Below are 26,466 nucleotides of genomic sequence, written 5' to 3'. Positions count from 1 at the left end.
GACATTATTTTCTACTCCAGCTAAATGGAAAAGCAGCAATAACTCCTGTTTACAGAGCTGGTACTATATTCCTGGCTTTTGTCTAAACTACTGGATTTCATCTTTCCAGAGGTGCCATAGTGGTGAGTACTACTATTCCATTTTCTTGGACAAGCAGATGGAGGTTGGAGAGGTTAAACAGCCAGTCTCCATGTATTACTGCTGGCAAGGGTGAGCTGGGATGTGCCCCCGGGGGTGTCTGACACCGGAGTACTTTCCCTCCACATTTGTGACAACGGCTGCCGCTGACTTTGTGCGCAAGAAGCTTGCCTGGAGAGCCACCAGGCTCTGGGACCCACCAATCAGTGCTCAAGCAGAATCCCCGTGCGGCTCCCATCACTGTGAAGGGGCCTCAGAACCGGCTTTTCTGTTTCCGGCGTGATATTCGTGACGACAGACACACAGGAGTCGGTATGAAGCCTCCAGCATCTTGGGCTAGGTCTCAGCCTTGAGCAGGCATCAGAGTCAGGGCTTGTTAAAAGAGAGTACTAGATCTGGTGGTGTGGTAAAGGTTTAACAACAGGCTCTCCGATACAAACCAGGCAATCTGGCTTGCGGTGTCTGCCAACTCCTGTGATTTACTCCCCGTGGCGCATTTCATGTCGTCGTTGAACGTGACTCCGAGAAGAAAGTCACTGCCGTGTTCCTGCCGCACAATCATGACAGTGGTCAGCAGGCCCTGTCCTGCCGCTGTTCGGCCGCTGAGTCATGCTGGACTCTCTGCGACCCCATGAACGGCCTCACACCAGGCTTCCCTGTCCCTCACATCTCCCTGAGTTTGCTCAGACTCATGTCCACTGAGCCGATGATGCCATCCAACCATCTGATCCTCTGTCCTCCCTTCTCCTTTTGCCCTCAGTCTTCCCAGCATCAGGGTCTTTTCCAGTGAGTTGGCTCTTTGCATCAGGTGGCCAAAGTATTGGAGTTTCAGCTTCAGCATCAGTCCTGCCAATGAATATTCAGGGTTGATTTCCTGGTTTGATCTCCTTGCTGTCCTAGGGAATTTCAAGTGTCTTCTTCAGCATCATAGATTGAAAGCATCAATTCTTCGGTGCTCAGCCTTCTTTATGGTCCAATTCTCACATCCATACATGACCACTGGGAAAACCAAAGCTTTGACTATATGGACCTTTGTCAGCAAAAGGATGTCCCTGAGCACAAATAGTAGTAAATGAAGTCAAACGATTGGGGGTGATACATTTTGTTTTAGTTATTTTTGAAATTTATTTTATTGAAGTATAGTTGATTTACAATGTCATGTCATGTTCTATATGTACAGCAAAGTGACTCAGTTATATATATATATATGTATACACTTTTTCATATTATTTTCCATTATGGCTTATTAGAGGATATTGAATAGAATTCCCTGTGCTACACAGTAGGACCTTGTTTATCCATTGATTATCTTTGTTTTTAATATAATTTATTTAATTGTAGGTCTGTATGATTTAAAGTCTAATAATGGAAATATTTAACAACTAGCTGGCAAGCAATAGCACTGATAGACTCATCCTTGGGGTTTCAGATTATAAAGGTTTGGAGAAAGAAGGAGAATCTGAGGAATTCCCTGGAGGCCCAGTGGTTAGTACTTGGCACTTACTCATGGGTTCAATTCCTCGGGGGGAACTAAGATCTCAGGAGCCTCGAGGCTTGGCCAAAAAAAAAAAAAGGAGAATCTGCATTTCCAGCCAGCTTTCTGATGCTGCTGGCTCCCAGGAATACACTTGGAGAACTACTGTTTAGGGGCAAAACTTAAAGTATCCAGAGGAAGGTGCCTTTTCCATAAACTCGGTCTGCACGTGAGTTTCCTCATGTGTAAAATGCGGATAATAATCGTATCCACCTCTGGAGGCTATTGTGAGGGTTAAAGTGATCCGATACTTTCATGCTGGCCTTGGAGAGCCAGGTTTTGGTGGAGCTGCTGTGCCTCCGACACCTGCAATTCCCAAGGACAAGGGGTGCCTTCAGCACCTCAAACCACGCTCTGGACTAGAGGGGTCCGGGATCTCCCCGAGGAGCCCAAAGTGAGCGTCAGCACTTTGCAGCAGGAACAGCATCTTTAAAGGCAGTGAAAAAAATCTGTTAACTTCATATTCTAAATCCAGAGAAAGTACTCCTCAAAAATAAAGGCTAAGTAAAGATCTTTTAAGATATACAAAACAAAAATGAAAGAATGCATCATGAACAGACTCATACTACAAGAATTGTTAAAGACAGTTAGACAGAAGGAAAATGAGATTAGTTGGAAAAAAAAGGACCAAAGGAATGAAGATTAGTGGAGAAATAGAAAATAGAAATATTACTGTCTGAACCACCGGGGAAGCCCCAATTATCGTAAAAATGTCATTATCTATTTATCAAGAATCTAGAGAATGAGCAGATAAAAAAAATCAGTAAGGATATAAATGACCTGAAAAAAACAGTTTTGACCAATTTGACCTGATTCCTGCTTCCTCAACAGTAGAATATGTTTTCAAATGTCCGTAAAACTTTCACTAAGACAAGCATGACATGACTTAATAAACGGAAAAAGGAACTAAAATCTAACATATGTTCTCTGACCACAATGGAATTAAGTTAGAAATCAATGACAGAAAAATTTCTGGAGAATCCTCAAATATTTGGAAACCAATTAATATACTTCTAAAGAACTCGTACATCAAAGAAAATAAATCAAAAAGAAATATTAGAAAGTACTTTGAACTAGATAGAAACGAAAACACAACATATAAAAATTTGTTACACGACTCACTGACTTACAAAGCAAACTTTTGGTTGCCAGGGGGCAGAATGTGGGAGAAGGGACAGTTAGGGGGTTCAACATGTGCGCTCTGCTAAGTTTAAAATAGGTGACCAACAAGGTCCTACTATATAGTGTAAGGAGCTCTGCTGAATGATATGTGGCAGCCTGGATGGGAGGGGAGTTTGGGAGAGGACAGATACCTGTCTGTGCATGGCTGAGTCCCTCTGCTGTCCCCTTGAAACCATCACAACACTGGTAATCTGCTATACTCCAATATAAAATAAAAAATTTTTTAAATTTGTTACATGCCTCTAAAGGATTAGTTAGGGGGTAAATTACAGCACTGATATGAGAAAAGATGAAAGGCCTCAATGGCCTCAGCATCCACTGAAGAAACTGCACAAAGAAGAGTGAGTTAAACCCAACGTAAAAGAATGAAAAATAAAGATCAGAGGAGCTACAAATAAAATGAAAAATAAAAAGTAATAAAGTCAATGAAACTAAGAGCTAGTTCTTTGAGACGATCAATAAAATTGATGCGTCTCTAGCTAGACTAAGCAAGAAACACACAGAAGATAAATTGCCAATACCAGGAAATGAGGGAGGTGACCTCAGTACAGATTCTTCAGTTATTCGAAGGATATAAGGTGTAATGAGATAATGTTAAGAATAACATCATGTTCATAAACTTGGCAGTTTACACGAAGTGGATAAAAGAGCACGCAGACTACTGAGGTTCTCAGGAAATAGTTAAGCAGCCTCATATCTGGTAAGGAGATGGAATTTGTAGCCAAAAACCTTTCCACCAGGAAAACTCCAAACTCAGATGGAATTTTCCACCAGGAAAACTACAAATCCTACCAAATATTGAAGGAAGAAATAACATCAGTACTACACAAGCTTTTTTGAAAACTGAAAAAAAAGTCATGGTTTCCAGGGTATTTTATGAGGCCAACATTACTTGCATATAAAAGCAGGCAAAGACATTATAAGAAAGGGCCACTACAGACCAATACTGCTCAGGAAACTCTCCCAGCCTCAGCTTCCCTCTCTGTTCAGTGGGCTTCTCTGGGAACCAAATGGGACGGAGTGAGCAGAGGGCCTGGAACGGAGCCAGACTATAGCAGCCACCCAGGAGGGCAGTGTGGTGGAGGCGTCACGAGTGAGAGCTTACAAGCAGGGCTCAGACCGGGCCTTCAATGCCTGAGCGACAAGGAGAGCCTCAGTCTTCTCCTCTCGTGTGATGTGTTTTGAAGCCTCCATAGCACCAGGTTGGATGCCTGGCGAGAATAAGTGCTGTTGTTACAATTCGTGAATTATTATATAGCCAAGGAATAGAGTCTGCTTTTAACCATTTCACAGGAGTTGGAATACATATACACATTTAAAATAATTATCAGTTCAGTTCAGTCGCTCAGTCCTATCCGACTCTGCAACCCCATGAACCTCAGCACACCAGGCCTCCCTGTCCATCACCAACTGCCAGAGTCCACCCAAACCCATGTCCATTGAGTCAGTGATGCCATCCAACCGTCTCATCTTCTGTTGTCCCCTTCTCCTCCTGCCCTCAATCTTTCCCAGCATCAGGGTCTTTCCAAAATAATTATAGGGGTTTATGATTATTGTGATGTTGCCACTTAATGTGGGACTCAAGCAGGTCCAAGACTGAGGCTTGGCTTTCTTACATGTACAAATGAGGCCATTGACCTCTGCCCTTTGTGCCTCACTGGGCTGCCCGAACTAGTGCTTTGTAAAGTGCTAGAGGCTGAATGAATACAAGTACTTGTCACAATTATTATTTTAAAACCTATGCTGCTGTTGGCTTCAGTTCAGTTCGGTTCAGTTCAGCTGCTCAGTCGTGTCCGACTCTTTGTGACCCCATGGATTGCAGCACTCCAGGCCTCCCTGTCCATCGCCAACTCCCGGAGTTTACTCAAACTCATGTTCATTGCGTCCAGTGATGCCATCCAAGCATCTCATCCTCTGTCATCCCCTTCTCCTCCTGCCTTCAATCTTTTTTAGCATCAGGGTCTTTTCATATCCCAAATGTGCATTATAAAAAACCAAACAAACAGAAATTCTGGTTGGTTGGAAGGAAAGTGAAAGAGGTCAGTGGACATTTTAAAGCACATAGCTAATTCTAGTAGATATGAACTGGGGAGCTTAGTGGAAAGGGTACCCAAGGTTAGCAACTATTCTTGCCTGACAAAAATAGATCATTTGCTTTGAAAAAAAAATAAATGAAACCTATGTTGGTCTCTATATCTGTTCATTTGGTTTGGCCCTAGGAACAACCCCCTCCCTGCGTAACACCGTCCCTTGTGCCATCGAGCAGGGCACAGTGTAGATTCAGCAGGCCCAGGATGGTGAAGGACAGGGCTCCTCTTTCATGCTTTGTGGTAGCAATCCGAGGGGGACCTCCTGCAGGGCCGGGGGTGTCTGTACTTCTCCCACCAGTCTGGGTTTTGAGCTTCACAATTGTTCTGTGATCTTCACACTCTAATCCAGTTCTCTCTCTAAACTGATCAAAGCTGGTTCTTTGGGAAGTCTTCATTCTTCATCTTGACGAGAGGGAGACTGTCTAAAGAAACAACTTCTGAAATGCTTCCTAGCAAGTGACATGATAGGATTTTCTACCGGCAGAACCTTGGAAAATTGCAGACACATTTTTAAAAGCAACCACTTGGGATTCTTCATCCCCTGTAATTCAGACTGTGGCCTCAGATCAGTCTTAAAAAGCTTTATCCTCTGACACCCAACCAAGAACTGAATCGCTCCAAATTCTAAATAACACAGATCAGAATGAATTTCAGTGCCAAGCAGGGAACCATTCTCCTCTCCTTATCATACAAGCCTGTAATCATGGTCCATTACTGTCCAAAATGTAGATATTTAAAAAGGCAAACTAGAAGTTGGAGACAAATTGCTTCTTGGTTGGGGTACCACTTCTCCCTGAGAGTTGAGACGAGTTGCTCGTCTGGTCTCATTCTTGGCTCAGGTCTCATCCTGAAGCTTCTTCCAACAGATTCCAGAGTGACGCCGCCTCCCATGCACTGCAGATGCTCTTGGTGCTCCATGCGCCCCCCGCCCCGCTTCACCATCGTGCGTGGGCCACACCTGGTCTCCTGAGAGAATCTGTCAGCCTGAGACGTGTGCCCTTGGGGCAGAGTGTTGGAGGGACTGCGCTGTGCTTTGCAGAAAGCAGGGGCTTGGGGTCTCAGCACCAGCTTCCTGCACGTCCCTAGATGATCACAGGCCCCGAGGCCCTCACCGGGAGGGCTGCCCACCCTAGGACCCGAGCCCACAAAAGTCTAGCTAGGATTAAGGGTGAGCCTGGGGCCCAGGGCCTGGGGTCTGGGCAAAGCCCTCAGCAACCCTCCAGCCTCAGAGCCAACAACCTCTCCCAACCCAGGAGAGAATGCCCTTTCCAGGGCGGGTGGGTCCTCCTTTGATGGTCTTGGATTTCCCTGTGGTTAGTTCTGCATCACTCCAGGACCCTGATCTAGGTTCTGCCCCGAATAATGAAACCTTGACTGTCCCTGAGGGACACCTGGGGACATTTCTCCAATCAGTCCCATCTCACTCCAGAGGCTGTGGGATTGAGGCTGTGCCCATCGTTCCAGCACTGTGACACCTCGGGCCCCACCCAGTCGAGAGGTCCCAACACAATCACCCCCCAGGCCCTTGTCATTTGACCCTACGTTGCAAGGCGTCTGTATGAAGCCGGCGCTCACTAGGTTTAGTATCCTGGCCCCTCTGCATCACTGTGGCAGGCCCAATGCTGGGGTGCCGAGTAGCTTTCTAGAGACGCAGGGGAATGAATGCTTGTCATGAGCACCAGCATGCTTACACGGGTGCTTCCTCAACCCTCTGGCGGTGACAGGGCTCTGGCCAATCGGGACTGGGCGGAAGTGACATCATCCACTTCCAGGCCTGGTCCTTTACAAACTGCATGTGACTTCCAGCCTTCTCTCTTCCCTCCCTCCCTGCCTCAACCTCGGAGGCCACAGAGATGGATGAGGCTGCCGTCTGGTCCACAGCAGACTTGCCGCAGCAAGAGGTAAACTATTATTGCATTTAGGTGCTGGGAGTTCAGGGTTTAGCACTGTTTAACTGATTAGATATACTGAGCAAACACATTTCAGGTAATTTTGCCCCAAACCGCTCACTTGGCACAATAAAATTTTTAATATCATAGCACATTGAGACGCTGTATTTCTCTGCAGAGCCACTTAACTAATAACAATTATCCTCTTCCTCCTCTAATTGAATGTTGGGGATGAAAAGCAACGAGAGGGCAGATCCATCCACTTATTACACAGCACTGGGGGGCATGGGAAGATGGCATCTGCCTAGCTCTGTGGTCAAAGTGCTGAGCAGGACATGGCAGAAGGTCTGGGCTCTGGCCTCCAACTACAACAGCTGGAGAAGCCCCTTTCTCCCTGACCCTTCGGACTGGAGCATGCGAAACCCAGTGAGGATACAGGTCACTATCCAAAAAGGGCGATGGCTCCACTGTCCCTGGCTGAATACCCAGCCTGTAAAGGATCCCCATTGAGCAGTGAAGGTCCTGGGAGTGTGAAAATACCTCCGTTTCCCCTTGGCTCAATGGACCAAATGGGAGGTCTCTTTGCCTCCTTAAAATACCTTGTGTGCGAGGTGAAGTTTAGGGAGAACTACCCCCGTTTCCTCTGGTGTCCTTGTGATGGCTGCACTGGTCACTGCAATCAAGAGCGGATGCATTTAGAAGGGAAGCAGCCATCAGAGGGCTCGAGCTCAGAGCTTGCTAGCAGGGAATGAGACTTCACTGGTCAGCCACTTCTTTCCAATGTATTCTCTGACCCAAGACTCAGGCAGATGTTGCTTTCAACTTCTGCTGCACCTAGGTGCTAACTCTGCCCTTGGCCTTCAGAGCCCACGGGGCAGGTCTGGAGAAGCCTGTGCCTCAGAACCGGGAGCCCTTGATAAGCAGCACTGCCTGGCCCCTGCCCACACGGTGAGGAGACCGGGGGGTGTGGCCGCCCCGCAGCCAGGGTCTGCAGCACTGACAACAAAGCTGCTCCTCCACGCGCCGCCCCTGCCACGTTTCCGGGGCAACACAGTTTCCAGCCTTCTCTGCCCATGATGAAGAGGCTGCCTTAGAGGCTCCCCCTGCCATTCAGGTTGGCCTGGGCCTTGGAGCTCACTCCCTGGGAAGCTGGTTTCTGCTCAGAACACCTACTGTCGGGACACGCCAGGTCTGGGTGCTTGCCTTGGATGAGAGGGACCCCCTCTTGACTGGACGTAGTTTGGTTCTATCTTATTGCTCTCCAGGCCCTGCAACTATTGCTATGCTCTGGGGTCTGTGGTCATCTGGAAGAGGGGCTGCTGTGCTGTTTATTTGAGAACAGGTTAGCCTGAGAAACACGGGATAGATTCCTTTGCACTGATCCCTGCCAGCCTGTCTTGCTGAGCAGACTGCTGCCGAGAGCACATGCTGCTTTCTGCCGAGGAAGGCACACTCCCATCCGAGTCCTCTGTGAAAGATCATTCAGGAAACCTACCCACCGTCCTCAGTGGACAAGCCAAGGCAGCAAAGTCCCAGCAACACCCCTAATCAGCTCCATTTTGCTGATAAACTGTAATTCAGTCTTCAACTAATGTATGAAGGAGCTAGAATGTCCCAAATACAATAAGTAAGTTATGTTCATCTAAACAATGAATAAGATATGTTTTCCATGCTGCCTCGGTGGTATTTGATTCAGTTTTTTTTGCCTCGTAATTGACAAAATGAGTCATTTACCAGTCTTCCAGCTATTACTGTAAATTAACTGGGTTCAACTGAAAGCCAAAGGATTGATCTATTTTAAGTGGAAGGCATTTAAATACTGTAAACGAATATCCATGCTGACTTAAAATTAGCAGACCCTGAGAGAAGCTTATTATATTTCCACCAACAGGCAGACACACTGGAGGAAACACGGAAGTCATTTTTAGAAGCTGAAGATCCATTCTGTAGGCAGCGACAGCCTGAGTGTGGAATAATTCAGAGGCGACCGAGACACTTGGCAGCTGTGATTTCATACTCCTGAGCAAGTCGCCAGGCTTCTTGACGGCTGGGTTCTCCTTCCCCACAGCAGCGGCAAAGTCTCACCATATAATGATGAGCTGTAGGTACTCCTGAGGTGCTGTCATTGCCACTCCAGCAGTCGCTTTTAGAACCTCTGCTGTTGGTATGAGTTAAGCTTGAACACATATTTGGGGGCGGTTATGTTTTTCCTTGACACGTCAGATGCAGAAAAAAAAAAGTACTTTAATGAAATAGCTTAAAAATTGTTCAAAAACAACTTGGCTGCTGTAGTCAATTCTAAATTTACTGAATACATTTGTTTGATTTTTAAATAACTAATCGGCAAGAATTTTCACTTTGATCTGTTAGTGGAGCAGAGTTACATTTCTCAAATAGCTACAAAAAATATAAAGCATCCCTTAAAGAGAAGCCATGCCTTCTGACATTGGAACCTAAATAAATGATTTTTTTTTTAAAGAAAAAATAAGACTCAGGTGCGTAATTCTTCACCAAAGCAGCATTTGAAATTACCCCCAAGGGCATTTGAAATAAGAAGACATTTATTGTTTAAGTTTTCTTCTGCAGCGCTAATGGCAACATTAATACCAGTATGCAACTAGCTCGTGGTTATTTCTATCGCCCTGTGGAGGACATCTGCACAACAGCTACTGAGCTCCCCTGAGGCGGCGAGTGGGCCTTGTCCTTCCCTCACACACATGCAGGTTCCTTCTGAGCACAGCTGCATCATCTGGAATCTGCTGTGGCGAGATCTGTGGGGCAGTTAGTGAGGTAATTCAGCATCAGGGACTGGAGCAAAGTACCCTTCATATTTGGGGGGCATGGTAGCCTCTGTGCAATTCTGTTTGTCCTGACTATGGCTTTTGGAGGCTCACAGAATAAATGTAGTCTTGTTTGCATAAGGACACGGGGCCTGATCTAGCACCTTTCCCAAGATTTTCTAAATGATTTATCAAGGTTGTCTCTCATACGGGTAGGAGTTCAGTTTCCTGAGCATCCTGGCTGCTGTTGATTGGAGTGGGCTAGAAGGTCCAAGGATGTCTCACCTGGGGCCACGAGGTCTGTCTCCTCATAACTGTGTGGTCCACTCAAGCATCCTCTCAGCATGGCAGGGCTTCCCAGAGCAGAAGCAGAAGCTCTTGGTATCTCAAGGACTGAACCTAGAACTTGCGTGGCGTCTCTTCTGCCTCATTCGATTGGTCCAGTAATCACTAGGGCAGCTCAGGTGCAGAGGAGAGGAAGGAGACTGGGTTTCTCGCTGGGCTCATACGCATGCAAGGGTTAGCTTTTATTTAGATTTAAACCATGAAGTAAGGCAGGGCAAAGATCAGGGCCATGCTGCATGCCACTGGACTTCTCTTGCTTGACTGAGCTGGGTGATTGCTAACCCTTCAGTGAGTACAGTTCCACCCAGGTGAGGTCACCACTAGGGCATAATCTTACTTTCATAGCAGCCCTATAAGGTAGGTGTGGGTATGCTCACCTCACAAAGAGAAAACTGAGGCTCAGAGAGGGCAATAACTTCTCTGGTTACTAGCTAGTAAGCCACAACCTAGAAATCTGTCATTCTCTGTCAAGCAGGATTCAACAACTCGCTAACGTCCAGACACTGGGGTGTCCATGATGGCCCTGATGCCCACTGCTCTGGACTCCTAGTTGGAAAAGGTAATGCAGGGTTGCTCTCAGGGAGCCTCACGGATTCAGGTGGTCCGGGCTTCCAGGATCTGTCACCTGTTTTCACATTTCATTTTAGAAGCCTCTTTGGAGGACTTCTATCTGAGAAACCATTCCAAGGATTACAGGAATCTTGTCTCCGAGTGTTTAGGCAGCACTGACATCACTACAGCTGCCAGCTGCCATTTGTCCAACCCTCAGGGCAGCCCCAGAATATCACACCAAATGTGGGAGCAAGGAGGCTACAATGATCTGTACAAACCTACAAGTTGGAGGTGGTGTAAATGGGATTTGAACCCAGGTTCTCTGATTCCAAATACTGTTTTCTTTCCATGGTATGAAAGCCTCCATTTCACCCTTCCGAGCATCACTTTCTCCACCTGCACAGTGGAAGTGGATTGTATCTGCCCTTGTAGGGTTGCTGTGAAGCTCAATGGAAATTATGTGTGTTATTTAATTTAAAGTAAAAAAGTATGAAATTATTTTAAAAAGTATTTATTGAGCATCTACTAGGAGTCAGGCACCATTCCAGACACTGAGGACACAGGGAAAACCAACCAAACAAAACTCTGACCGTGATGAGCTTACGGTCTAATACGTGAAGGCGGTAAAAATAAGTTTCTTGCCAGCTATGGAGCACTTTACAAAAACAATGTAATATTTTCCCACCAAGGATCTAATACAAGGCCGGATCAGAGTGTTCACTCATTCAGTCAATTTATTCATTTCTTCAATCATTCATTCACGTAAGCATCAAATATTACTGAATCAGTTATGGGTCAGGCACCATGCTGGGTGGTGGGAAAAGATAAGCGGTAAGTAGACAAGAGGAGAAGGGGGTGACGGAAGATGAGATGGTTGGATGGCATCACTGACTCGATGGACATGAGTTTGAGCAAATTCAGGGAGATACTGAAGGACAGGGGGGCCTGTCCTTCCAACTCTTCCACAAAGAACTGGACACAACTTAGCAACTGAGCAACAAACACAAAGATAGATAGAGGTCCCAGGTGAATGAGGTTTACCGCCTAGAAAGGAGAAGACGTGAAGCTGAGAAATTTTAGAAAATACCAGTAGTAATCTCAACAGTGGTGACAATGATAACAACAACATAATGACCTCTAGGCTGGTTTGAGTAACAGTTTACAACCGATGAAGAAGGCTCAATGAGCTTTACTGAGTCAACTCCAGCTGAGCTGACCTTACAAGGTCTAGCTGTGAAGCAGCGTCTGACACATGGCTTGCTTTGTGACTTGCTGTGAGCACAGAATGGCTCAGACCAGCCTGATGGGATCTTAACCTTGCCCCCACACTGAGCTGAGATAAGGGCAGAGTCTTACTAGCCAAAGCTGTGCGGTCCCGAGGGCAGACATTAAGCAGACTTCAGGCGCTATGGTAACACACCCACTAACCTAGGCCTGATGCCAGTCCCCAGTTCCCTCATAGGGAACATGGAAACAACACAGGCACCTTTCTCAGGGGCCAGGACCCAAGGAGCCAGCTCACGACAACGCTGTTTTTGTCTTTGACGTGCAAGCTGGTAAACAAAGCCTGGGGGAAAGGGGTGACTGGGGCCTGCTGGAGCACTCGCCGTGACCTTCAAGCTCTGGGGTCAGATGGCGTCTTTCCTCCCTTGTTTTCTCTTTTCAAGGCTGCAGGTTTCTGATCGCCTAGTATTAGCGTCCGCTCCTAGAAGTGCATCTGCTTTCCCATCCATCTTGTCTCTCTTCCTCCCAATTCCAAGCTTTTACTCTAAATTAAATCAAACTTTAAATCAATCTTCTCTCCCACTGCTGAGCCTCCCATTACTTATGCTCCTGGAAAGCAAAACAGAGCTCAGCCTGCTCTCAAAGTGATGTTCGAATTGCCTCTGCTGGAACCTGCAGCTGCATCCGCCCCCGGCATAGGTTTGAGGCTCTGCCGCCCGGGATGCAGGCGTCCCCTCTCACAGTCTGTCTTCTGCTGCTTCCACGGTGCCTCAGCCCCTTAATCCAACACCTGCAAGTTTTCGAGGACACCAGCCCCAGCTGATGGTTCTTCTGCCTCCAGCCTGGCGCCCTCCCAACCCCTGCCTGGGCCGCTGTAGATGACTTTCCTCTTGGAGCACCGGAAACTAAGTCTGAGCCCCCAAAGCTCACAGTCCCACAGTGCTGACAGCACACGGATCCAGCCTCTGAGCGTGGCGCCCCAGCCCTCCACACGCAGTTTTTGGTGCCACGTGCACAGTCTCGGTTCCTGCCGACACAGTGAGCTTCACACTTCCGCTTCAGAGGCCTGGGGCTCCTCCCCGGGTGTGAGCTGCCAGACTCACGCCCTCCTCCCCCCCAAGTTCATGTTAAAACATTTTCTAAGTACCTTCAATGTGCCAGGGCCAGCTCTGCAGGGGCGGGCTGGGCTTGGCGGCTCTGTCTGGAAGGGGGCGCCCGTCGTCTGACCTCTAGGCTGCTCCCCTTTCTTGTTATCTGAAGAGAGCCGTCTGGGGCTGTCCCTGCTGCGTTCCTTTTCTGCTTTTCATTTGTCTTTTCTTATTTAACTTAAAATACGGACTTAAATAAATATAGTCTCCCGGTGAGAAATTCACATGCAATCACCCCTCGGTACTGGTGGGGAAGGGTCCCTATACTGCTGTGTCTCCTATGAAGGTATCCAGATCCTTGGATTCTCAAGTCCCTTATATAACATGTGTAGTGCTTGTATATAGGGGCCTCCCAGATGGCGCCAGTGGTAAAGAACCCTCCTGCCAATACTGGAGACACAAGGACTCATGCATATCCTCCCATAGATTTTTTTAAAGCATCTCTAGTACAATGTCAGTGCTGTGTAAACAGTTCCAGGTGTGCAGCAAATTCAAGCACTGCTTTTTGGAAACTTCTGGAAAATTTTTTTTCTGACTAGTTTTACTCCTAGCTAAGTTTGTGGCTGTGGAACCCAGGGATATGAAGCGCCAACCGTAATACAAATAAATCTCGAGTTTTTTGATCATCACCCCATTCTCCCCAAAGCCTTGCCCTACAGCTTTGATTTGTAGTAGTCACAGTCTGAAAATTCCAAAATTATTTTAGCTTTATTTCCCTTATTTTTTTTAAGTGAAAGTTCTATCTCATAGTAGTTTTAGAGAATCAAGGAGTTCTGCCAGGCTTATTATAAGGCAGCAATTTCTTCCTCTTCTGCCATTGCCCAAATCTTAGTCACCACTTTCAGCTCTTTTAGTTTTCTCTTTTCTTATGTTTATTTTGAAACGTACGCTTATATTACTATGTATTCATTTAAAATTTGGGGACTGGGGAGCTCCCTGGCAGTCCAGTGATTAAGATACCCTGCTTGGACTGCAGGGGTTGCAGGTTGCTGCAGGGCAGCCAAAAAAAAAAAAAAAAAGAAATCAATAAATGACTTCGGTGTAAAAAAATTTTTTAGGCATTATCTATGGAATTCCCAGCACGGAAGTTTGAAATTTTGCTTTCTTTAACTCCCCTCTCAGCCCTACTCCCCCACAATGTGCCTTCCTGAGCCCCCACAGTACCTTTGGTTTCATCAGTTAGCACCCTCTGTTTACACCCCCATTCTGGGAAATCTAACTTAACTGAATAGTTTTGCTAAGGATTCCTTCTTTCTTCGTTTCTAGAACTCCTTCTCGGGTGCTGAGTCATCTTTCCTCTTCTCCTCTCTGTTCTTCTTTCTGAGAGATTATGCCAAGTTTTCCATCCAAGCTTTCATCTGAGTTTTTGCTTCTGGTGTTTTATTTCTCAATTCTGGGAGCTGGTTTGTGCTCTGGCTGTCCATTTCACAGCCTCTCTGAGGACGTCAGATGGTTTTACACACAAGCTTTCTCCCCCTTGCATAGTTTTCATTGCATCCAAGCTGCTTTTTAAACTTCGTTCCTTTCTTGCGTTTCTGTCCAGCCTTCATATGTGACACTTCCCTTAAGTGTCTAGTGACCCAAAGCTCTTCACGCCTACTAGTTAGAGTTCTCTCTAAGCAACTGATTGGAAGTTGTATGAGGGGAAGGCAGGGGATGTTTACATGGCAGGCCGAAAGAGAGAAAGACAGAGAGAGAGAGAGAGAGAGAGAGAGATCTGCCCGGGCTGTGTCATGGGGGACCCCTACTATCAATACGTTTTGTGTTTTTCTTCTTGGCCTATCAGATTTTCCAGTGAAAATTGTTCCTTTCCTTCCTGAGGGCTATTCCTGACTGCTGGGATCTGGGAGCCAAGTGTGGGATGAAGACTGGAAGAGCTAAGCACTGGTCTGCACGTCCACCTCCATCTAAGCCTCCTGCTGCAGACTGGTACCTTCCCCCACCTCAACGATAAGGCCAGCGTCCCCAGTGTCCTTCCCAGTTATACCCCAGTGAAGAGGGCAGTCACGGCTTTGCACCAGATGGTTCAGGAGATCTGCTAACTGCTTTTAAAAGTGACTTTCAATAAGTCCTGTATGGAGCTCTTCTTTTGCCCTCCTTTTCAGAGATAATTGGTCCTGCCAGTGTTCTGAGTCTTTGATGAGGGGTGAGGGGCCCACCCCCTCACCCCCTGACAACCAGACATTGCAAACCGGATGCAATTTTGTGCTCTCTGCAGTGCTGGCTTGGAATTGAGCGCACCAGGGTCTGCTGACTCAGCCACCTCCTGCCCAGCTGTTGTCCAGCATCCACTAACGGCCGTCCCTCCCCTGCCGTCTCCATCCAGGTGCGTCCACACTTTCACGAGCCTTTAGTGCTCTATGCTGGAACTCTGGGGTTCTAAAGTCTGTCTTCCTTGACTAGAAGCTTGGACTCAGGCTTTGATTTCCTATTAACGTAAGTGTTACAAAGTGTGTGTGTGCACAGATTCCTCTCTCTTGCACACGTGCCCTCACTCATTGCCACTTTGTTCTTAATTTCTAAGTCTTTTTTTTTCCTTTTGCACTATTGTAAGTCTCTATAATTTCATTTTTTTAAAAAAAATGGAGAACAATGAGAATTCTTTTCTTTGTTTATGTATCCTTCAAAGCTACGTCATTAAGAGCATAAAAGTTCACAGCGGATCTATTTTCTAAGTAGGTTTTTATTTATGCCATAATGAAATATTTCTCCTTGTTCCTTTTTTCCCTATCACCTTGAATTCTACTTGATTCTGATGTTCCTAAATCTGCTTTCTTTTTGCTGGCATACCTTTTCCCCTCATGGTTTTGTTTTGCAATCTTTATGTTTATTATTATATTACTTTCTCTCTTTTTTTAAACCAGACATCTACTTTCTGTCTTTTAAGAGACAGATGAATCTGACCTATTCATATTTCTTATGACAACTGCAATAGTTGTTCCTGTTCCTTGCTATCTTATTTATTTACTTTTTGCTTTCTATTTACCTTTTACTCTTGTTTCCTGGCCGCCTCCATTCTCTGCCCATTTGTTGAACTGACTGCATTTAACATTGCTACATTTTTTCCACCTTATGTTTTGTAAGTTATACTTTCCATTTCTATTCTATTCCATCTCTACTCGAAGCCAAGAAGCCCACAGTGAAGAAGGGGGATAACTAAATTTAAGGGAATCTTCAAACAGTGGAAATCGACTGGGCTGATCAATAAAGAAAGTGGCGGGAGTTTTCATGGTGCAAGAAACATTTCGCAGGAGCTAAACCCATTTAACAGGAAAAGACCTGGAATCTTCTATTAGTAAAACTGTAGGGTCTGTCTGCTGGAAACTGTTACGGAAAAGTGTTTGGGGAAGCTGGAGGGACAGGGCCACACTTTCAGGCTCAGCTTTAAAGCACCTTAGCCTACTTTTTCCATCTGAGTTCCCATCTGAGCCAGTTTTTCGGCTGTCTTGAATTTTCCCTATCTCTGTGCTCTATGTTCTCTGCTGACCTTCCTGCCAGTGAGAAGGGCAGAGTGGAAGGGATAGGGCTCTGGAGAGAGAACAAGAATGTGGGCTGGGAGTGATCCTTATCACGCGCATGTGCAGCATCAAGGGTAGCTGGACGTCCCCCCTCTCCACAATGATATCTGCTGGACAGACCACAGGCCATCTGTTAGGAGGGAGCTCACTCCTGGGCACTCCTGTCACTGTAGACAGGGAGCAGGGCCCGTTTTCCAGGAACCAGATATTGAAAATTAGGCCATTACATGTAGCTCATGCAATTAAAAGGAAATCTGTGGGCTGTGTGGCCAGAAGGCATGCAGGTTTCAGATCATACTATAAAGCTAAGTGAGTCAAATTTGGCCAAGAGTCTCCTTGAGACTGGGGACCTGAGCAATGGGGCTGCTAGAAAAGTCAGGCTTTGTTGCGGAGGGGAGATTCTGGAAAAGAATAATCCCCCATGAGGGACTGGCAGGGTCACTGAGACCCCGGAGAGTCCAAAAGAGGAGCCATGGGCATCGCCCTGGCATCGGTTGGGAGATGCTGGCACCCTTCGGGGACCCAATGGCTCCCTGGTGACAGCTGCCCTGGCTTAGTTTGGGTGGCACCCCAGGGCTCCTTCTGTGTCCAGGCTGGCGACTGGGATGCCAGTGCTTCCATTCTATTCACTGTTTCCACCAGAAGCCCCTGACTTCTGGAAAAGGTGACAGGTGAAGGAGAAGACTGTCCAGGTTGGGAAAGCTGGGGGGTGGAGGTTCGTTATGGAGCTGCAGCGATGGGCAAGGGCCACCTCAGGCTCATGGTGAGGAATATGTGGGAAAGCCTGGGTGACCTCAGTGTGTCACTTTAGTCCAAGTCCACCCAGAATCATGGTGCATTTCTCCCAGGAGATGGTGCTGTGGGCTGAGCCAGGACGGGGATGACGGTGGGGACCACAGGCAGGGCTCTGACATGCTAGGGGCCCCGGCAACTTGTGGCCAGCGTCATCAGAAGCACGTGTCACTAACAGGACAGCCAGGAGAGTCGAGATGCTATTAAAGGAGGCTGGTCTTCACCACAAAAGCAGAGACGAGAAGGAAAATGGTGGGCAAGCCAGAGGTGTGGTTCCCGATCTGGGCTGAGTGGCAGAGCTGGGGAGGCAGGGAGCAAGGCAAAGGCAGGGCTGAGGGTATATAGGGGTGCTCAGAGTTAAGTATCCCATGTGCTAAGATCTGTGTTCAGTTGTGTGTATGTTGTACAATCTAACCCTTGGTGTATCTCTGTGAGGTAGGTAATAATGTCTCTATTTTAGTAATGATAAAATGAAACAAACAAAAAAAGTAAGTGACTTGTTTCAAGTTATTCAGCTAGCATGCCTGACCTAATTCAGATCAAATTCAAAGCTCCTGTTTGATCCATTCCACCTCTCTTTCCTTCCTTATAAAGCCTGGGAGGCTGAACAAGATCAGAGTTCCCTAAACTTTAGCCTAGACCCACCTTCATGAATTTTGTCATCCCTACCTCTCATCTCTACTGTTAATGATTTAAAAGTTTTCCTTAAATAAGTCTCATTTATTTGTGTGTGTGCACGTATATGCACATAACATATAATTTACCATTTTTACAACTTTTAAGCATATAGTTTAGTAGCATTAAGTACACTCACATTGCTGCACAAGGCTTTTTGTTTTTAACTTAGACATAGTTTAGAAAGGAAAACATGCAAGGACTCTCACGAACGGAAATCAGTATGACTTTCCATAAACAGGAGTTAACCACTGGAATAAATACAGTGAAGGCAGAAAGTTACTAACTTGCAGCTGGTGACTACTGTCACTGAGGTCCTGAGATGAGGGCTGTTCCTTCCCACCCTCAGAGCCCTATTTTTTTATTATTATTTTTTTTTTAATTGAAGGATAATTGCTTTACAGAATTTTGTTGTTTTCTGTCAAACCTCAACATGAATCAGCCATAGGTATACATATATCCCTTCCCTTTGAACCTCCCTCCCATCCCCCTCCCCATCCCATCCCTCCAGGTTGGTTCAGAGCCCCGTTTGAGTTTCCTGAGCCACACAGCAAATTCCCATTGGCTATCTATTTTCTATATGGTAATGTAAGTTTCCATGTTACTCTCTCCATACATCTCACCCTCTCCTCCCCTCTCTCCATATCCATGTCTATTCTCAGAGCCCCAAGTTTTTAAGGGAGGATCCCAAGTATTGGAGAAGTGTTAAAGACATGACAATTCCTTCTTCACACTCAGAAAATCTGGAAGATGAGTCCTTTTCCGAGAAAAGAGGGCCATTTTCTCGCTGTGATGTCAGCGCGACCCTGCACTATGCCCAGGCACCTCCCCTCGTCTTGCCCATCACCGAGCCCCTTCCCCACCTCCCAAAATGCTGTGATCCCTGACCCCCAAAAAGGTGATCTCACTTGACTTTTCACTTTGGATCAATGACTAGGTGCAGCCTTTCTTTGGGAGAAGTCCTTCAAGTTCTTCCCCATTTTCCTCAAGAGAAACAAGGGCAGCTCCCAGACTTTCTTTGTCTGTGTGGATCCATAGCGAGGGTCAACTTGCCTGAGCGCCACAAGCCCAGCCACCTTGGTCAGCACCATGCAGCTGTCTGCAGGGTGCGGCTGAGAGCAGGACACGCCAGGATGGATCAGGCCAGTGGCTGCTCCGAGTGACTGAACTTAGTGCAACGGGGTGGGAAGGTGGACGTGGGAAGCACCAAGGCGGGAGCTTAAAGCGCTGGTGAAAACAGAAGCCATCAGATGGGCAGAGGCCTGTGACACAGGTGTTTCACAATGAGCCAGATTCCAGCGTGACATTAGATTCGCCTGGGCGCCTGTTTCCCTGCACAGTGGAAGAAGTGGGGTCTGTGTGTCCTCCATGGAAGCACTGACAGGTTGAAAAGGATGTGAAGAAGGACTTTTTTTTTTTTCCTGGCCATGCCACAGGACATGTGGGGTTCTTAGTTCCCAGACCAGGGATTGAACCCTTGGCCCCTGCTTTGGAAGCACAGAGTCTTAACCACTGGACTACCCTTTGGGTGGTTGTTTTCTTTTTAAGCCATGCAGGGATGCTCTCTATCAACATTAGAAGGAAACATTTCAAAGACTGAAGCTATCGATGTGTCGCAGTAAAACCAGGTGTGATCCCAGGAATGTGAGAGCTGAGGATAAATCTCACTTTGGAAATCCCAGTGAAATGTCATGCTGAGCGGAGTCACAGGCTTGGTGCCTGAAGGGTGGTGGTGCTGATGGGAGGGTCTCTCTCTGCCTGCTCCCCTCTCCTGGAGACAGTTAGCCATGCCCCCTGGAGCCCCACCATGATGCCCACTGGACACAGGAAGCGTGCTTCTCACCTGGGGCTTGGTCTCATCTTTGTCCTTGTAGTAGAAGAGCTGATCCCCGCGCAGCACGAACCAGCGCTGCTGCCAGCCCTTCACGATGCTTCTCTGCTTCTTCAGCCAGCCCGCCTTCAGCACGGGGCCCAGCCTGCGGGGGCAGGGCGGCCGCCCGGGGCTCCGGCTCTGTTCCCCCATCACCAGGCTTTTGGAGCGGGCTGGAAGTCAAGCACACGCACAGTGAACACAAAGGATGGCAGGCCTTGGTCAGTCCTTGCCCCACTCTGGCATCCCAGCCTCCCGGTAACCACTGTTATGGGAGCTTCAGCCAGCAGGGCGTGACCATGCTTGGCCTGCCTCCTCCTCAGGTTGAAAGGGGCAAGGGCTGGAGCCCCTTAACACTGTAGCCAAAGGTCATCCACCTTGGGGAGCACACAGCCTGCTTCCTGGTTAGTTTCTGCTGTGTCCGTGGGACCCCAGATTCCCCATTTCCCCAGGCTTGCTCATCCATCCATCCATCCATCTTTCCATGTGTTCAATGACTCACTCATCAATTCAGCAACGAATATTTATACAGTATCTACTGTGTGCCAGTCGCTGTTATAGGCATTGAGAAACAAGCGCTGAGATAAGAAGTATAACCATCTGGGTCCCGCTGGAGCTCACCTTCTAGCAGGGTTCCTGTCATCAGGCCCCAAGGGAGCTGGCCCCGGCAGCCTCCCTCCCTGGATTCTGCATGGCACCCCTCCTCTGGAGGCATCACCATTGCCCAGAAGCCCCCACCCCCCCAGGCAAACTCCCTCGCTGCTTCCCTGAGATCCTCTTGGTGGCTGGGCCTGGCCAGCAGGACCTCAGCTGCACTTGCCTGCTGTGACTGGTTGATGGCTCCCTGGCAGGACAAAGGGGCTGCCCTCCTACCTCAGAGCCTCTTCTGCCCTGCACATACCACTGGGCAGCACTCTGCCAGAGTTGGTACTGCCTTCCACGGTGACTGAGTTCTTGCCCCTCCCATACCTCCCCGACTCTTGTCTCAGGCAGAGCTCCTCTTCTCTCTCTCTGGCGAGTAGCAAGGATATTGCTGCAGGGCTCACTAGGAAGGCCAACCTGGACTTTGGAGGAACAACGCTGAGTCCAAATGTAACCCCACTTGTAATCTTTAGACCACAGATCCTGACTTGGGATTGGAATGCATGGTCCACACAGCCCACAGCTACCGCACCATGCCTGTGATCCTCTGTGTGTGTATCTGTCTAAGTCCTCTCATTACGCCAGTGACTGCAGCTCCCTAAGCCGAGCCGACCTCTGTCCATGCTGGATTCTAACCCAGGCCTTTCTTGCATCCCTTGCCTACTCAGCCCCTGGCTTTGGCTGCACGCTACTGCTGTGCTGGGCTCAGTCGTGTCCGACTCTTTGTGACCCCATGGACTGTAGCCTGCCAGGCTCCTCTGTGCATGGAAATTTCCAGGCAAGAAAACTGGAATGGGCTGCCATTTCTTCTTCCAGGTGATTGTCCTGACACAAGGATCAAACCTGTGTCTCCTGTAACTCCTGAGTTGGCAGGCAAACTCTTCACCTATTGAGCCACCTGGGAATGGTGATCCTCAAGATCCAACTCCACAGAGCCTTCCTTCTGATCTCTTCTAGACAGCCCTTCCCTCCCCCACCAGGACATGAGCTCCAAGGCTGGTAATGATCTGTGTGGTTGCCTTGCTGACCCTCTAGACTGAAGGGGAAGGGAGGGAATGACATGGTGTCTCATCAAGTTCTGCACGTGGCTCTCATCACCATGCCAGGCAGGTAATGGATGTAAGACATGGTTGTCAAACATCATGAGCTACTTTGGCTTACTCTCTTTTTTTTAAAACTGAAGTATAGTTGATTTACAGATTCAACTCTACTTGGCAGAAGCAGGGCTCTCGTGGAGGAGAGGAGAGGCCAGCGCTGCTCCCCTCAGCTCACCAGGGAGGCGCTTGCCACAGATGCTACTTAAGCTGCCAAGCCGGCCTGGGGTGCCCTCCAGCCACTCAATCACACAGATGCAACTTAGAAGGCCCACAGAGCAGCTTGAAAGGAAAATAATTGCTGTTATGATTTATTAATAAGCACTGTTCCTGTCTTCAGCACTTCCTTGAATCAAGCCATTCAGTTCTGTAAACATTTAAGCTGAGATTTCAAGTCAAACAGCTCTGACATTCTAAGGTTCCAGAAACAAGGGGAACTTCTGGCCCAGGAGCAGGTTCATGACCTGAGGAGGAGGAGGAGGAGGAGGAGGAGGGTGCTTTCTGCCCGCCTCAGGGTCTGGCTCTTGAGCTCACAAGCACAATCATTCATTCACTGACTCATTCATCCATGCCTTCCAAGTCTGCAGAACTCCTCCAGGTAAGGCGCAGAACCCCGAGTTGCTTGCGTTCCCCCAGAGCCCCCAGGCTGGCAGGGGAAATCAGCCACAAGGGACCACCACATGGAGGTGAAAGAGCCACAAACCACGTGGACAGGCCCAGGCTGCAGAGACTTAGCTGAAGGGGCACCTTTCCGCTGTAGACATCAGCAGAGCCGCCTGCAGAGGGGGCACCCGGGCTAAGCCTTGAGGGATGAGCAGTACTGGGACCCACCTGAGAAGAAGGGGGCTCCGATCTGGAAGGAACGGGTGTGGCATTTGCTGCCTCTTGGCTCAGATCAGCGTGCATGCTGGGCTGACGCTGTCACCTATTCTCACTGACAAGCGTCTCTTGAGAGGGCGGACCACAGTTCCAGCCTCTCCTCCTTCGCCCCTCAGTCCCTGCCAACCTCTGCATTTGGAGAGTCTGTCCTCTCCTGAAACTGCTCTGACCAAATCCAACAGTCTGGTTCTGACTCTCAGCCTCCAGGACCCTTGGTGCTTAGTCCCCACTGGTCACCTTCTTCCTGAAGCTCTTCCCCTCGCTCCGCAGAGCCGACTGCCCGGCACACCCTCCTGCCACCTGCCCAACCTGCTCTGACTTCAGTTCTTCTCTTCTCCCTGAGAGTCCTGCTACTGCCCGGGTTGCCCCAGATGCCCCCCATTCTGTCATGAGTCCAGGTCTTTATTTCTGCCTGGGTCCTTCTCTGGGACCCCAGGACCACCTGTTAAACCATCTGAGGGACATCTCACAGGGATGGTTCACGATCGCCTGTGCAACCCATCCAGCCATGCACCTGCTGTCCCTGGTCCTGCAGGGCTTCCTCTCAGCCCCTTTGTTCTTCACGCAAATGCCATTTTCTCAATGAGGACTTCCTGGCCACTCTTAACGTGTATCCCCAACCCTTCCATCTCCCCTTTCCTGCTTTAATATTTGCTTAAATTCTAGTATAGCAGCAGAAGAGGGCCAATCACAGAACAATACACAAAGTATAAGACTGTGTAAAAACGGAAGAAAAACACAACCCTTTAAACAAAAGACATCACAAGGCACACTCAGTGGGCACACGCATTTATACAGAAGGAGCATGTCACACCTGTAGCAGTGACTATGGTCGTGGAGGAGAGGCTGGAACCGTAGTTCTGTAGTTTTATGCAGGAAAGAATGTGTGCATTGCTTACATAAATTAAAATAAAAACTTTAAAAGACAGAGCTCTTGAGAGGGAGCTGAATCCCCAAAGCACAAACAGATGCCTAGCCTCTGCCTACTCGGAATTTCCAGGCTGAACAGATGACCCTTCGTGGAAGCGTGATCCTGGCTCATCTGCGGACCTCCCGTGGGATCAGGTCAGAGGGACCCTCTGTAGGTGAGCCCCTCCAGAGGGCCTGCTACTCCAGCCTTTGTGCTCCATCCCATTTCACAAAAGAGAGAGGCTCAGAGAGCGTGAGTCACTCACTCCCCCAGTGTTGCCACAAGAGTACCTGGCAACAGCTGCATCTTGGAAATGGCTGAGAACACACGGAAGATGCCTGACCCAGCGGATCACGTCAGAGCTCTGCTCAAGTTCCCTTGATTCCTTCTTCCTGTTTTTATGCCCCCTTATTTCCAACAGCTTTCCCTGGGTGATTTTTCAGGGCTGCTGGCCTGTTTTGGAGACGGTCCTTGGGATATTGGGGCCATTCTGAGCAGGCACGGAGAGAACCGGAAGTGCCCGGGAATTTACTCCCCCGCCCTCACTCCCCAGCCCTTGGCCGAACACTCCTGGCTGTGGGAGCTTGAAAGCCCCTGCAGTCTTGTTTCCAGTTTGAAACTTCTGGGAGGCATAAGAGGCACAATTCAAAGTTCCCCAGGGGCTCAGGCTGACGCCCCCTCCCCTGGGCTTTGCAGCCCAGTTTGGCCTCCCCTCCCTGGCGCTGCTCCCCTGCCCCTCACTGGTGGCCCTTGGGAACACCTCTTCAAGAAATGACTGCAGACGACCCTCAGCCCGGGGCCTCTTGATGAGACGCACAGCAGGCGCCCCTTGCTGTTCTGGGGCCCTCTGCCGAGGCTGTGGCAGACTGGCCTCAGCAGCTGCCAGGGCATCAGTGCCCTGGTTTTCCATCTGCAGCTCCGAGAGCATGGAGGAGAGGCTGAACTTGAACTAAAACACGGTTGATTTATAAAAGTCAATGGGATTTTAAAGCCGGGCTGTGCAAACAGCAAGACAGCTCTCAGAGCTGAATTGGTTTAACGGGTGAGCATCGAGGCCGGAAGATTGATGGAGCAGAGGGAGGTGAGGTGATGGAAGGGGCACTCCGGAGGGGGGCAGCCGAGACGGTTTCATAAAGTTCATGCAATTTGCCACCAAGGGCAAGGGGGCCTCGCGAGGTTCCCAGCTGTCCTGAGAGCCTCCGATGATTTATTACAGGATGGTTCCTGAGTGCTCTCTACCTTTTTTTTTTTTTTAAACCTGTTACTTAGCTTCTTTCTGGGCTCCACCTGGTCATCTGTTCTTTGCTAAGCTCCCCACCTGAGGGGTCTAGAGAACCAGCAAGGCCCCCTTAATGGGTTTCACTTTGAGGCCTGGAAGGTGAAGAACAAGGAGGAAAACTAGCCCCCCAAAGTAAGAAGTGTTAATTCTAATATAACTGTGAGGAGGTTCTAGAAAGTTTGGCTTATTTTTCCCATAACGACGACTTTGCTTTAAAAGCATCAGCATAAAAGGTCGCACTCTTAACAGTCACTTTCATTGGCCCTTCCTGGCTCTGGTTCTTGATTCAGCTGGTGCTGGTCTTCAGTGAGGGGGGCAGGAGGCAGGTGGGCCCCCAAATGCTTGACCCTCACTGCCATACAGTGGGCGCCCACAGGTTTAGCTGGGCTTGGTCTTCATCTCTCCATCCATGGAGCTTGTGGGGCCTCCTGGGTGTCCACCGTGGGTGAGCCACTGGGGTGTGGAGATAAAAGGCACATACCTGCCCTGGCAAAAGTGAAGGGGGAACAGAGACGCCTAGATACAAGCGTCTGTCGTCTCAGCAAGTATAACGGGAGATGAGAGGGTTAAGGCAGAGGCGTGGAAGTCAGGCTGGGAGGCCAGAGGTGGGACTGAGGCTGGATGAAAGAACAGAGTGAACCGTTAGAGGGGATCGCCACCCCAAAATATGCTACTTTGCCATATTGACTGTTTTGAGCTTAAGGCAACTGAGAAAGAGTGCACGGGCGGGCTCCTTCCCCTCTCCCTTTCTGCTTAGAAGCAGGGCGTACTTTCCCTTACTGAATAAAGGTGCCTTGCCACTCCCATACCAGGAAGAGGAGAATGAGATTCTTATCGTGCAGAGGTGACTTCAGTCTGCCTAATGAACCTCTCTAAACCACCCTTACCTGCCGTACTTTTCCCAGTCACCTTCCCACAGTGTATGCCCCTGGGTTTAGCTGCCCCTTTTCTATGAAGCAGCCCCTCACACACTTCAAACAATCAATAAAATTTATATGCTTTTTCTGCTGTTAATCTTTTATCATTTTAATTAGCAGGCCTCAGGTACATAGCTTAAGAGGGTAGTAGTAGTTAGTAGTTTGCCGCTCAGTCGTGTCCGACTCTTTGCGACCCCATGGACTGTAGCCCACCAGGCTCCTCCCTCCATGGGATTCTCCAGGCAAGAGTACTGGAGTGGGTTGCCATTTCCTTCTCCAGGGGATCTTCCCGACCGAGGGATCGAACCCAGGTCTCCCGCATTCCAGGCAGACACTTTAACCTTGGAGCCGCCAGGGAAGCAAGTGTTTTCTTCTCTACACTATGGAAGGCTGTGGGATAAAAGGATGTGCTCAGCAGAGGGAGCAGGAAGACATGCAGGGTGAGAGGGCATGGGGTTAAACCCAGGAAGTCTGGCTGCCAAGCTTTTAACATTGACTCCCTTAGACGGACCAAGTTCCTGCCTTAGAACAGACCAAGCCCTAACCTCTTCGCACTAACACTAATGAAGCATCCTTGCATCAGTCCTTGAGAAAGACGAGCCTTATGGACCTCCTCTAACCTCCATCCACAGACTGGATCTCCAACCATCACCCCATGGCAGGGTCCCTCTTCCTGCATCTCCTTTAAAGAGGCTGTTTAGCTGTCACAATGTGGGTAAGCAGTTGGGAATATGAGAAGACCTCTGTGAGTCAGTGAGCATCCAGGTCTTCAGCTTCACTTCCCACTCACAGCACACACTCTGCTCTTTCCAGGTCAATGACTGGTCCCCACAAAGGCCACTTTGTGCCAGATCCCTGGACCTCCGTTGCTTGCCAGCCTGATGAGCCCTGACACCCTTGAAGCACCAGTGCACCTGTTTCCTACTGTGGAAGGACTCATCTCATAGGTCCCCAAAGCAGGGTCTTGCCTGCCATCCATTATGCCACCCCCATAGAGGACACACACCC

General features: G+C 48.6%; 1 protein-coding gene across 1 annotated transcript in view; it reads right to left on the bottom strand.

Annotated features, from left to right (window-relative positions):
• ARHGAP22 (Rho GTPase activating protein 22) overlaps positions 1–26,466 on the bottom strand; it is a 168,669-nt gene that overhangs the window by 107,889 nt on the left and 34,314 nt on the right. Inside the window, exon 2 of the mRNA XM_068982219.1 lies at positions 19,711–19,910. Within this exon, the coding sequence (XP_068838320.1) occupies positions 19,711–19,910 (200 nt within the window). The remainder of the gene's footprint in view (positions 1–19,710; positions 19,911–26,466) is intronic.

The sequence above is a fragment of the Capricornis sumatraensis genome, chromosome 10 (genome assembly GCF_032405125.1).
Source record: "Capricornis sumatraensis isolate serow.1 chromosome 10, serow.2, whole genome shotgun sequence".
Classification (NCBI taxonomy): domain Eukaryota; kingdom Metazoa; phylum Chordata; class Mammalia; order Artiodactyla; family Bovidae; genus Capricornis; species Capricornis sumatraensis.
The sequence above is the reverse complement of the archived record's forward strand: the minus strand, read 5'-3'. Positions and strand labels throughout refer to the sequence as shown.